The sequence below is a fragment of the Apium graveolens genome, chromosome 4 (assembly GCF_009905375.1).
Source record: "Apium graveolens cultivar Ventura chromosome 4, ASM990537v1, whole genome shotgun sequence".
Lineage (NCBI taxonomy): Eukaryota > Viridiplantae > Streptophyta > Magnoliopsida > Apiales > Apiaceae > Apium > Apium graveolens.
The window spans coordinates 301,655,290-301,668,640 of NC_133650.1; the positions used below are offsets into that span (position 1 = coordinate 301,655,290).

Below are 13,351 nucleotides of genomic sequence, written 5' to 3' on the forward strand. Positions count from 1 at the left end.
TTTCTTTGACATTTACTGTCTAGTTAATACATGAGGACTTTAAGCTAACATTGTATTACTTCAAACCTAGATGAAGTCTTGTAATCTGCAAGCCTACCATGTTCTACGCCATCATATTTATTTAGCTACTGCGTGTACACTTCTAAGGGTGACACCTTTTCCATTTGTGCTTACACATATTTGACCATCAATCTTGCATACTGTAACATTTATTTTGCCCACCATTTATCATGGGTTTAACTAGCTGCTGATATTGATGCTTGACTTCCTATCATGTTAGATATTTAAAATATTTATTCGAACCAGCTGTTGTGATATCTTCTAGAGAGAGTTTGACTTCTAACAGATGCATGCGTGTACTCCGTTTTCGTATATAGATTTATTCATTAGAAAGCTCAAAAGTGAAGATATGATTCCATCAGAGTCTCTGATGTATGGATCATTGATCTATAAATCATGCCAGTTCATTGTGAACACAATGAAAGGTCTCACAGTTAAAATATTAAAATAAAGTTTCTTAACTGATTTTGGTACTATGATGTTCCAAGTGTTTGATACAGATTTTGGTGGAATAAAATGCAGGTGTTGATTTCCTAGAATTTAGGCCCTCGGAAATCTCAGCTGCTGTTGCAATCTGTGTTACGAGAGAAACACAAGAACCAGAGATTGACAAGGCAATATCTGGTGTCATGCATTTTGAGAAGGTAAACAATTGCGGTGTCCACTGTAATAAAAGACAGGACAAACCTTCTTGTATTTTTCTTAAACATATGATTTGTTGGACTTTGCAGGATAGGCTGCTGAAGTGTGTTCAAATGATTGAAGATTTGATAGAGATAGCAGCGAGTACTGATCTACCTGATGGTACTGTATCAGTAGCAGCTCGAGCAGGGTCCGGGAGTCCTGATGGGGTGTTGGATGCAGCATTCTTGAGCTATAGAATCTACGGGAGAACAGTTGTTTCAGATCCTAGTTCATCAAACGCTGCTAATCAAGATCCGAAAAGGAGAAGGCTTGATTGATCATTTCAAGAGATCAAGTCATTTAATATGGACCTCTGATGCATTACTCAAGTCCCAACAGTTTCGATTGAATCGTGGTTTTGGTGTGGCTGGCTTCATGCAAGTGCCCGCATAGAAATATATAAACACAGATGACAGAATAGGAGTTACATGTTAGGATATGAATAGGATTGTTAGTTATTCTTTTTATTTCTTAGTTGTGATTCAGACAATTGTTTTAATGTTTTACGGAAGCATTTTGCTATAAACTGCGTGGTCTTTTGAATATTACTTCTATTTGATCTATAAGATACTGGAAGTTATATTTAGTTTTTAAGATACTAAAAGTTATGAAAAAAATTATTTCATATAGATTGTGTTATTCAAACGCATATTTTAGAATATATATCAAAATTTAAAATAATTAACCCTTTTGAAGCTTACATTGTTGTGTGAGATCAAAAGATTCTTTCCCGACCTAACATAAAAGAAAATATTGGAATCCGAATCTAGATATCATTAATATTTTTAGATAATATTTTAATTCGTTTTCTAAATAAATATTTATATTTATTATTGAATTTACTTATATTTTTTGAATAAAGAGCAGATATTAGTATTTCAAATTTTTTGAAATTAAATTGAATAATTAATTTACTTATGCACTCCTCTTCCAAAAAATTCACTTCAACGTATTTTTTGAAGTATAAATTTTTTATCTTAAAATTTAAATTTATATTAATAGTCCTTGAAATAGAAAAACAATTAAACCATATTAATATAATTTTTCATAACAAAAATTTTTTAAACAATTAAATTAAATACCATGATTTTAAATTTTATACATATATATATATATATATATATTATCATATATGTTCAATTTTTTATTGAGATATTACTAGATATTGAGTTCGAGTTAGAATCGAGCCGAGTTCTCAAATTCGAGTCGAGTTCTAGTCACACTTGGTATGCACTCATTGTGACTCATTTTAACTAAATAAATGTGAATGTATAGACCGACTTGTATAGAAGTTCGAGTCAAGTTGAGTTCAGTTAAAAGAGTTCGAGTTCAAAGTGCTCGCAAATTCGAGTTAGAGGTGCTTGCGAGCAGCATTGCCGGACACGAATTACAGTCTATAGCCCCAATTTGAAGCCCTTTAGCGGTCATGTGTGTATAATTGAATACTTTGTGTGAGTTGGTAGGTAGTCAGCCGTATCCAATTTTATGTTTTGACAATTTATGCTGTCAAAAAAATCGATCAGTCAATTAGAAAGCTAAATAAACTCATGCAATCTTTATAGTTTGTTCAACAACCTGTCATCAAATCAATATTTTCCCTTTTATAAACCAACTGAAGTGCAAAGTTCATCATAACTTCCTCTAAAATATAAGTCTCTCCATAAAGTCTAGGAACAAGGCATCTCTTGCAGAATAGTCCCTCCGCTACCTTGCCCCCAATGATTACAATCTCGTCCCCGCCCAATACTGCATTACCTCCGTTACCAGCCATGCCTACGCTACCCAAGGTCGCATTTCCACCTCTTCTCGCTGTTTCGATGCCTACGATCCCAGCTTTGCCAAGCGCACAGGTTCCATCTATGCCAATCCCCACGATGCCGACCCTCCCAAAACTAACACTACCTCATCTTCCTTCCATCCCTACTTCTAAACCAACTACTATGCCCGCAATTCCTTCAATACCTTTCTTCTCACCTGAGAAGATTTTATTGATCTTTTTTCCTCAAGAAATATGTACTACATATATTAGCATTTTTTTTGAATTTCTTGTATCACTCTGTCTCATATGTGAAGTTTGGAATTTGTATTGTAGATTCATTAAAATTTATTTACGATAAATGTTTACATTCTTATATGCACATACATAATGTTTTTATCTTTACTCCAAGATTAGCATGCATAAACATCCCTAAATGTTGGAACCATGGGAACATTGAGTTCACACTACAAGAGGAAGGGGTTTTGCGATAGAATAAATACAAAGAATCTGTCGCAATTGACCGACTTTGTGACGGAAAAAAACTGTCATAAATACATGTGTCATAAGTTCTTATTCTGTCGTACTATCTTATTCAGTCGCAAGTTATTTGTGGGTCTTATACTAAATAAAAACAATCATTAAAAAAAGAAAAAAACACAAAGTGCGACGAAATCAGTCATAATTGTTTTTAAATTTGTGGCGTAATTCGTCAGAACTATTCCCAGAATTACGACATTATCCATCGCATAATTTTTAGAATTGTGACACAATCGGTCATAAAATTGCACAGAAATTATGACGAAATCCGTCATATAGTCCCCTTTTTTGTGACAGGTACCAACATAAATATGCCCAGTAAGTACGCTCATATGCCTACGGTAGCGACGAAATCCGACCTAAAATTCTCAAATAAGCTCAGTACTACGACGGAATTCATCGTTTTAATCACATGTTGTGAAAGATTCTGTGGCTAGTTTATAGTATACCTATGTTTTTACCATTGTCCTCAAATTGTATAATTAAACCAGTGATTCATTCACAGATTTCTCAACACATACAAACTAATAACCCATACAAAATATTACAACACGTTTAGAAAAATTAATCAAGTAGTCAAATCCATATTAAGCATCAGGCAAAAAGAGAAACATCCCAAATCCGACAAAAATATGTCGCACAGTTATAAGACAGACATACGTCGCATAGTTATAAGACAAGCATATGTCACACAGTTAAAGCATATGTCACACAGTTATAGCAAATGAAAGCATAATTCTGCCTAAACCCATTAGTCAGCTAATATCCAAAAGAAGGCATAAGTCGCCCCCAAGCTGCAAAAGTTAGCCACTAAACTAATATATTCGAAGTTAACATAAACCAGCCCTATAACTGGAACCAACTGGTATGTCAATCTCCAAACTGATCCAAATCCCGTTAGAGTTACCACTTCGACTACGACTTTGACGTGGAGAACGTGATTGATTTCCATTATCATCTTCATCAGAATGATACTCAGTCTCAAGAGCGATCCTCTTACCCTGCAATATTAAAAAAAGTTATATAAATTTGATTTCCTCAAACCCCCAACAGAATTAGACATAAAGTAAACTTTACACTAAGGATGACCAGGATGTGAAATGATAAATGATAAAGTGAAAGACTGTTACGAAGTTACCAACTATATTGTTCTGATAGTAGTTAGGATATAAAATAAAAAAGTTGCATGAATATATATACAAAATTCCACATGTGTCTAATATTTGTAATTAACTTATCTCGCACTAAAATTTATAACAGACCAACTTAATTAAGAATAAGAACTAGAGTATAGTAGATTTCGATCACAATACACCTAACTGAAATATTAACTTGAGGCATTCTATATAAATATTATAGAGTAATTGATGTTCTAAATACGGTCTGAACCATACTTGAGCCTGCTAGACTTGCCCATAAATAACAAGATGGCAGAAAGGGTGAAAGTGATTAGTAGCTACAACCTATAGACTGTCCAGGGTCCACGAATATGACCTGGCCAGTTTTGGTGCTATTTTATATAATTTATCTCCTTTGACAAATTTCAGTTTACTAACATATTATGTCGTGCCTCAGTAAACCAAAATATTTAAATATAAGTCACTAGTAGCTTGACAACTAAAATTGGTGACTCTTACCCCATAATTACCGATTTTTATTTATCTCTCAATTTGGTGCATCTCGTCTTACCCAAGTTACTAATTTCTAGATAACTTAAAATAGTGACTCTCATTTAATTGTCTTTTTTTTTTTGCTTTTTCTGAATAATATTAGAACAATAAACAAAATATAATGTTTACGAAATGATTGGACCACAATATACCTTTTGGCAGTTTCTAGCAGCAGGGTTACTTTTCTGGACATCGTTTAACACTGACACCATCGCCTGCACAAGTTCCCTCATAGTTGTCGATTGGGTGGTCCGATGGCAGGTCACTTAATCTCGCCACCACAGATTGTGTCAAAATATTGACTTGCTCTGGTGCGAGGTCAAATTAATCAGAATGTGTACGTGCAAATGCTACAATGCGGTCCACTTCTTGCATGACAAGATTGTCTGCCATGTGCTCAACAAAAAATCTTCCAGTGGAAGCACCTGACTCATCATCAACATATCGTCGACGACTCCTTTTACCAGATTCAGGAGAAAGAGCTACACGGGCACACACAAACAAATACATATATATAAGTAGATTAGAAAAAAATGACATAATGAACGATATAAATAGAATGATAAGAATACAAATGCAGTGCATATTATATAATTAATAAACATACGTATAAGTTTGGAAGCACTCGTGCGTGGAATATCGATGATGGCATTTTTTCGAACACCCACAACTTCTACCCATGTATCAATTGGTGCTTCCAAAGGATTCTCGTTGTGCTCTCCACACTTTACTAGATAGTGTTCCTAGATGCATGTGTAAAAAATTACAAACAATAAAAATGTAAAGTCAAATTAAACTGGAAATAAAAAAGGCATTATCTGTAAACAAAATTTCTAAAATGAAAAAAAAATAAAACCATAAAAAAAGAGTTCAAATTAATGCTAAATAAAAAAACAAGGAACATATGATTTTATAAAGTATAAAGGTTGAATTTTTAACCTACCAAATATTACCCATGTGTACATATACAATTTTATAGACAAATATGTTTTTAAAATAAACTGTCAGAACGAGGTTCAAAACTAAAAATATAAGAAACCGAAGCACGGAACAATATAAAAACGTACCACTAATAAACGAACAACCTCCGATGTGAATTCCTTATTCTCCTTATCCTTGGTGTGCAAGTGAACAAAGAGGTCAATTAATTTTGGTTCCATGCAAGTTTTTTCTTCTATATCCTATCGAGTACAAATTCAAGATGAAAGCATATACAAAATAAATTCACTGTTGATATCTTAATGTCATATTAAATTAACAAGTTTAAATGTAAGTTGTCATACCCAACCACACGCTAAAAGGAAGTGGCACCGGAAGTGTGAGGAATTTTTTGACATTCTCTCGTTTTTTTAGCAGCATCTGATTTTTTCTGAAATTTGGGTGAATTCCAATTATCAAGCAATAATCATCTTGATACATGTTTGCTCGTTGCACAAAGTTTTGTGCATATTTCTGTGCATATGCCTATTAACAGTCTCATGGGCATGATTTTTTGTCCCATATTTTGGGTCAAAGGTAGAGTAGGCCTGCACAAAAGAGCCAAATAAGAGATGCATATAGATAATAAACATACAATAGTAATAGGAAATAAAACAAGTTAGATGTAATAATTATAAATATTTTTATAATTATTTAATTAACAATATATTGTTATATGAAATTAATTTATAATGTAATCACTTCACTCAACTTCTTCTTCTCTAACTTGCTACATCTCGCAATATTTGATGCACAACCATCTGGCATTTTTAGACTACTAATCCATGTATAAACTTGAAGTTGTTGCTCTCAAGAAAGTGTATGGTGCTTGGGCTTTTGTTTTCCCTCGCATCCATAACTCTTCTTTAATACCAAATGCTTTGAAATCTTTTCTTGCATTATTAGTATCCTTGGATTTTTTTACTACCCATTATTGTGTGAAAGAAATTATCAAAGACATTCTTCTCAGCATGCATGATATCAATGCAATGACGTAGACGTAGCGAGTCCCAATATGAAAGCTCAAATAAAATGGAGAAATGTGTAAAATTTTGAGTCACACCAAATCCATCAGCCCTAGACTTTGCATAACCTTTCCCATGTGGTCGAAAAGCAATTTGCACACATTTATTACGAACTTGCCATCCTATTTGCCGCGTATGATGATGGCCCAGTCTTCTAAATTTCTTTACTATTTCCCAGAAAGTAGACTTGAGGAAGTTGTGAGGCCCTGGCATTCCTCATACAAACTAGACAAGCTAGTTTTCCTTTTGTTGACCAACCGCTCAATATTGCCAATGCCAGGAAGTCATTGACTGTCCACAGTAGTGTTGCTCTCAAATTAAAATTAGTTTGTCATATGTTTGTACACCAACACTCTACAACTGTCTCTGCTCATCAATAAGTGGTCTCAAGTAGACATTGATGTCTCTCATGGGATCTTTATCCCCGGGTATGAGTAGTGTCATGAACAAGAATGGATCCTTCATGCACATAGAAGGAGGGAGATTGTACACAACCATAATAACAGGCCATGTTGATTCAGTCCTGGAAGATTTGTTGCTGTAGGGAGAGAATCCATCTGCAGCAAGCCCAAGTCTAATATTTCGAATATCATGCGAAAAATCTGGATAATTCATGTCAAAACTTTTCCACTCTTCCCCGTCCGCTGGGTGTGTCATAATCCTCTCAGTAACCTCTCTATTCTTGTGATACCTCATACTCTCATCAATACGAGATGACATGTACAATCGTTGCAACCGCGATGTAAGTGGAAAATATCTCAAAATCTTCCTCGGAATGCATTTTTTAGTCAGGAAATAGTGCCTACGACATCACCCCTTTAACATCGATTAAAAATGTCACCGATGTTAAAAGCAGTTTTAACATCGGTCACTTTAAAAACCGATGTTAAAGGTGTTGTAAGACATCAGTATCTTTATCAACCGATGTCTATAATCATTTTTAAAAAATAGGTGGGGTATTATAAATTACATATTTAAATAAGATTTTAAGAAATTCAGTACTATACGGTGATATTCAACTTGAATTGTAAAATATTATTTAAAGTTTAGACATATGTAATTTATATTTTAAAATATTTTCTTATGTATAATACAAATATACTCATTTTGAATTTGAATATGATCCATTACATTTTATAAATTTTAAAGAATTTTGATATATAATTAATATTTTTTACTATAAAAAATTGAATTCGGCTAAAATCAAGAAATTTTCAATTTTTTGCATCATGTGGGGGATTGTTGAAATTAATATTATTATTTATTCCAATATTTGTTTGCTTCAAAACAAAACTAATCTTTTTAATTGTGAGTCTTTTTATTTAAGACTTTTCACTTGTATGACCTTTTGTTTTTGAGACAGTTACCTTCCTTCATCTCCGCATCATCATTATTTGTGACCTATGACCTTCTAACTATCTTGGAGTTATAAATTTTCACTCTTATAAAAGGAGATCTATACCTCTCTTTTTAGATAGACAACCAAAAATCGTATTCTCATACTATATACACATACTTTGGGCAATGATCAAAAGGTGTGGTCTATGTGTCTCCCTGTACTACACCAGTGAAGCGGATGTTGTGTAATGCTGGAAGTTGATTGTCATGAGTCTGTGTGTACGTAGTTGGAAAAATTCAACTTTAGCGCAGTAATTAATTTCACGCCACGAATTTTTATTCAGATAAGTAATCCTAATTTATATTTGTTATCATAAATTCTTTCGTTATTATTACTTTTACCATTCGATAAAGAATGTTTATGATATTGACCACATGAATAAGAGTTTTAGCTTTATACTTCTTAATATATAAGGTCGAGATCTCGAACATATTGATTTTTTGAACATTTAAAAAATATTTTATCTATTTGTTAATTTATAAACTCCGACTTAGGCATTATTTTTTTTTCTCGTATAAATGTTAAGTTAGTATAATTTGTTTAATATTTGGTCTACCGTTGTGACTCAATAACCTTTTCTAACATTCTAAAGTTGAACTTGTGTTTGTTAAACGGATTTATACCAATATATCGAGATTGAGTTGCAATGAATATTATTTTGTTAAGACGATTTATATGATATTAATAATATGATAGTTTAAATAATATGCTTGTTTGATAATATGCCCGAGAAGGGTTGGATATCTTGCTAGAATTAAGCTCTTAACTTAAGTGTGTAGTTTTTGACTTCTATTTATTTATATGTCATCTTTTTACGATACACTTGCAATATATATTGTAAAGTTATATGTGATTTTTTCGGTATATTCAGACATACTTGATTAAATAATTGAGGCGTAGTATTGAAAATTTTGTGGCTCTATTTTTTAAGGAGTAGTAGTGAACAAAAACTGTTAATGATGTATATAACAGTATATTAGTCTTGTATTTGTTCACAATATTGTGATGTATTGCATAAACTTCATGCTTATTTGATTTTTAAATGAGAATATATTTGCTAGACAGTTACATGAGTAATATATCTTGTAAATAATAATAAAAATGTTAAAATATATATATCTTTTTTGTGGTAAGATAATAAGAGAATGAGATTTTTAATCAAAATTTATTTTTTTTAGAGTTTATAATTTTGATGCCCAGTTAATTCACTGTGGGGGTTGAAAAATATATCAATATTAATTAATTGAGCAATCATTTTCGTGTCTCATGTAATAGTCATTTGCGTTAGATGGACGATTGGGATGCTTGAACATGAATTTTTTTAAAATAATAAATACATGAAAGACTAGTGTATTCTTGAGGGAGTAATGTAAGGAACGTTATACATGATTGGTTTCTCATCACTCTAATTATGTAGAAAAATCAAATGAATTTGTACTACTTGTCATTATTGCAGCAAGTATCTCATGTGTGGTGTGTGACCTAAATTTTACTAAATAAATATAAAGGCATTTTTTTTATAAATTTTATCATGTCAAATTTATTGTGTTTTCATGAATTAATGTGACATAAATTGATGGTTGATATATATCAGGATGAATACTTTGATATTAAAAAGCTACCACATAATGAGGTTACGTGTTTTATAACTCTCCGATTAGTTTGAAAGTTTTTTCCTTCTGTAAAGTAAGTTGCTACTTGAGAATGAGAAGAATAGTTCGTTAATATTTATATTTTTCACTTTGTAGATGCATCTACAATATAATAACTTTGTTAATCAGAATGACCGAGTTACATGCATATTGTTGGAGAGAAATTATATTTATAATTGATCGCAAGCACTAAGAATATACTTGAAGAAAAGAGTTAGGCCATGTGAATTGAGGTTGATAATAGTCTATGTTTATTAGAAAGAGAATATAGACACCTAAGACATGCCATAGTGTGTAAATTTGATCAGTAGTAATGTGATATCACTCGAGTATGTAAAGTTAAAGGGGAATATTGCAGATCCTCTTTACAAAGGTCTTTATCAAATATTGTTGCCAGAGTTGGCATAAAACACGTTTAAACCCTATCGTGGAGTAAATTGTGTTAAATCACAAAAGTGCTCATTATGACTTTGGATGGTGCTAAGAGTTAGCACAATTGGGATGGTTTTTAAGCCTATGTAGAGTGAATTATGATGGATACCCATCTTAGAAATTTCGATGGGTCAAACTAAATCATAAAAGAACTCATGTTTTACTACCACCATTCCAATTTAATGAAAAAGTGTAGTATTTTTTTTTGTCATATGTGTTAGGTTGAGTAATGCTCTTAATAAGTTCATAGCCTTGTAATAGGTGGTTTAATACAATACAAACTTGATGAACTTACCTATATGAATATGTGAGCTACGCCCAACTCCGTATGAGATCGTGTAGGCTAAGGACTCTGGAGCATTCATAAATATCCACATAAAAATGTAGGGCATCTTATAACACAAATTGTTAAAGGCATTATCAAGGTTAATATCATGCAAGAACACCTTTTGATATGAGAAAGGTTTTAGTGCGCATATATATCTTCACTTACTGCCAAGAAAGGTTCAAGAATTTTTATTTTCACCTAATATGGTTGTATGACATATATGTTTGCACGGGGTATCAATTCAAGTCCACAAGACATTAATACTTACAAAACTGATTATCCGTTGTCCATAAAACTTCTCCTATTACACAAGCTACATTTTCTTTTGCCTCATGTGAGGGATTGTTAGAATTATTATTATCATTTATTTCAATATTTGTTTGCTTCGAAAGAAAACTAATCTTTTTAAATGTGAGTCTTTTTATTTAAGACTTTTCACTTATATGACCTTTTGTTTTTAGACATTTCTCTTTAAGACCTTCTAGATTTCATCTCCCCCTCATTATTATTTGTGACCTATGACCTTCTTACTATCTTGGAGTTATAAATTTTCATTCCTATAAAAGGAGATCGATACCTCTCTTTTTTGATAGACAAACAAAAATTGTATTCTCATACTATATACACATACTTTGGGTAATGATCAAAAGGTGTTGTCTATCTGTCTCCCTGTACTACACCAATGGGCGGATGTCGTGTAACGCTGTAGGTTGATTGTCATGAGTTCGTGTACATAGTGGGGCAAATTCAACTTTAGCGCAGTGATTAATTTCACGCCACGACTTTATTCATAAATAATCCTAATTTTTATTTGTTATCATCGATTCTTTCGTTATTATTACTTTTATCATTCGATGAAGAATGTTTATGATATTGACCACATGAATAAGAGTTTTAGCTTTATACTTCTTAATATATAAGGTCGAGATCTCGAACATATTGATTTTTTGAACATTTAAAAAATATTTTATCTATTTGTTAATTTATAAACTCCGACTTAGGCATTATTATTTTTTCTCGTATAAATGTTAAGTTAGTATAATTTGTTTAATATTTGGTCTACCGTTGTGACTCAATAACCTTTTCTAACATTCTAAAGTTGAACTTGTGTTTGTTAAACGGATTTATACCAATATATCGAGATTGAGTTGCAATGAATATTATTTTGTTAAGACGATTTATATGATATCAATAATATGATAGTTTAAATAATATGCTTGTTTGATAATATGCCCGAGAAGGGTGGGACATCTTGCTAGAATTAAGCTCTTAACTTAAGTGTGTAGTTTTTGACTTCTATTTATTTATATGTCATCTTTTTACGATACACTTGCAATATATATTGTAAAGTTATATGTGATTTTTTGGTATATTCAGACATACTTGATTAAATATTTGAGGCGTAGTATTGAAAATTTCGTGGCTCTATTTTTTAAGGAGTAGTAGTGAACAAAACTGTAATGATGTATATAATAGTATATTAGTCTTGTATTTGTTCACAATATTGTGATGTATTGCATAAACTTCATGCTTATTGATTTTTAAATGAGAATATATTTGCTAGACCGTTACATGAGTAATATATCTTGTAAATAATAATAAAAATGTTAAAAATATAATATATCTTTTTTGTGGCTAAGATAATAGAGAATGAGATTTTTAATCAAATTTTTTTTTAGAGTTTATAATTTTGATGCCTCAGTTAATTCACTGTGGGGTTTAAAAATATGTCAATATTAGTTAATTGAGCAATCATTTTCGTGTCTCATGTAATAGTCATTTGCGTTAGATGGACGATTGAGATGCTTGAACATGAATTTTTTTTAAATAATAAATACATGAAAGACTAGTGTATTCTTGAGGGAGTAATGTAAGGAACATTATACATGATTGGTTTCTCATCACTCTAATTATGTAGAAAAATCAAATGAATTTGTACTACTTGTCATTATTGCAGCAAGTATCTCATGTGTGGTGTGTGACCTAAATTTTACTAAATAAATATAAAGGCATTTTTTTATAAATTTTATCATGTCAAATTTATTGTGTTTTCATGAATTAATGTGACATAAAATTGATGGTTGATATATATCAGGATGAATACTTTGATATTAAAAAGCTACCACATAATGAGGTTACGTGTTTTATAACTCTCCGATTAGTTTGAAAGTTTTTTCCTTCTGTAAAGTAAGTTGCTACTTGAGAATGAGAAGAATAGTTCGTTAATATTTATATTTTTCACTTTGTAGATGCATCTACAATATAATAACTTTGTTAATCAGAATGACCGAGTTACATGCATATTGTTGGAGAGAAATTATATTTATAATTGATCGCAAGCACTAAGAATATACTTGAAGAAAAGAGTTAGGCCATGTGAATTGAGGTTGATAATAGTCTATGTTTATTAGAAAGAGAATATAGACACCTAAGACATGCCATAGTGTGTAAATTTGATCAGTAGTAATGTGATATCACTCGAGTATGTAAAGTTAAAGGGGAATATTGCAGATCCTCTTTACAAAGGTCTTTATCAAATATTGTTGCCAGAGTTGGCATAAAACACGTTTAAACCCTATCGTGGAGTAAATTGTGTTAAATCACAAAAGTGCTCATTATGACTTTGGATGGTGCTAAGAGTTAGCACAATTGGATGGTTTTAAAGCCTATGTAGAGTGAATTATGATGGATACCCATCTTAGAAATTTCGATGGGTCAAACTAAATCATAAAAGAACTCATGTTTTACTACCACCATTCCAATTTAATGAAAAAGTGTAGTATTTTTTTTGTCATATGTGTTAGGTTGAGTTAATGCTCGTAATAAG

The 13,351-nt window shown here is 31.6% G+C and overlaps 1 protein-coding gene across 1 annotated transcript; it reads left to right on the forward strand.

The window, feature by feature from the left end:
* Window positions 1–478: 478 nt before the first annotated feature.
* LOC141719960 (cyclin-D2-1-like) lies at window positions 479–1,022 on the forward strand. The gene is made up of 3 exons (XM_074522318.1): window positions 479–485; window positions 583–704; window positions 792–1,022. Exons 1-3 carry the CDS (start codon window positions 479–481, stop codon window positions 1,020–1,022), a joined length of 360 nt encoding a protein of 119 aa, XP_074378419.1.
* The last annotated feature ends 12,329 nt before the right edge of the window (window positions 1,023–13,351 follow it).

Excerpts from the sequence above, each read along its gene's own strand:
- LOC141719960 (XM_074522318.1), top strand. Across the intron at positions 705-791 it reads GTGTCATGCATTTTGAGAAG|GATAGGCTGCTGAAGTGTGT; the intron begins GTAAACAATTGC and ends TGGACTTTGCAG.